The sequence below is a fragment of the Puntigrus tetrazona genome, chromosome 6 (genome assembly GCF_018831695.1).
Source record: "Puntigrus tetrazona isolate hp1 chromosome 6, ASM1883169v1, whole genome shotgun sequence".
In the NCBI taxonomy this organism is placed as follows: domain Eukaryota; kingdom Metazoa; phylum Chordata; class Actinopteri; order Cypriniformes; family Cyprinidae; genus Puntigrus; species Puntigrus tetrazona.
In genome coordinates this window covers 2,713,484-2,714,602 of record NC_056704.1, presented here as the reverse complement: position 1 = coordinate 2,714,602, position 1,119 = coordinate 2,713,484, and the positions used below count along the sequence as shown (strand labels likewise).

The window sequence follows — 1,119 nt, the reverse complement described above, 5'->3', positions numbered from 1 at the left end:
TGGTGTTGATGTCACTGTTAAAGTAACTTCTGCTAGAATGCTATTTTTTTGTAGCGAGAGAGCTGTATCTTGCTCATAATTTGTGTGTTTATTTGCCTTAGGACCATTTAATCAGATCAAGTCCAGCATTTTGGGTTCCACATCTGACTCAAACCTCACTAAGTACAGCACCATCAACAAGATCCCTCTGATCACTCTCAACTTCTCAGAGACCAACAATGACAAGCGGGCATCATCTCCGCACTCCTCAGAGAAAACCATCATTGCACCAAAGGTCAAAGATCGAACACACAACGTTACGGAGAAGGTCACACAGGTGAGAGATGGACATTAAATTATGAAAGCATTCATTTAGTAATCTACATGCAGCAACCAAATAGCGAAGCCAACGAAAGTGATTTCGCAAAACACTGTTAACTACTATGAAATATTACATTACTGTCTCTCTTGTGGGAAAGCAGACATATTAAGGGTTGTCTTAATAATTATGTAAAGAAGAAACTTTCACCTAGAAGTAAAAGTTAGAAAAGACGTAGAAAGTTGCCACTAATGACTAGTAAGCCCATGTTACACCTCTCTTTAACTCTTCATTGGCTACTGCTCAGTGCTCGCATCAAGTTCAAGACTTTGGTGCTTGAGTAGAAAACAGCCCCATGCTCCGCATCCTCCTCCAATCCCTCTTAACCAATTTACATCTACTGAAGAAATCTGAGGTCAGCGCTTGAGCATTGTGTCATGGTAATGTGACAGGGAGAAACAAAATCATGTTTTCAGACATTCACATTCACAGTTGCTCTCTGGAGAATGATTTTACAAACCTGGTATTCAAGACACAGCTAAAAACATCTCTCTGTGAACACTTAACAGCATATTGCTGACTTTCAAAAAATACTCTGCGTTATCAGCATTTGTAAAATCCCTCAGTATTTGAGACTTTATATGTTTAGCGTTCATGCTTTTGCCTGCATAAGATCCATTGCTCTATTATTTTCCTCATTGCTATGTACACTACCGTGCTCAGTTATATATATTTTGTAATATATATATGTGTATGTGTGTGTGTGTGTGTGTGTGTATACGTATTTATGTATGTATGTGTATTTATGTATGTATGTATGT

General features: G+C 38.2%; 1 protein-coding gene across 1 annotated transcript in view; it reads left to right on the top strand.

The window, feature by feature from the left end:
* LOC122346433 (potassium voltage-gated channel subfamily H member 7-like) overlaps positions 1-1,119 on the top strand; it is a 20,710-nt gene that overhangs the window by 11,640 nt on the left and 7,951 nt on the right. Inside the window, exon 5 of the mRNA XM_043241045.1 lies at positions 102-316. Within this exon, the coding sequence (XP_043096980.1) occupies positions 102-316 (215 nt within the window). The remainder of the gene's footprint in view (positions 1-101; positions 317-1,119) is intronic.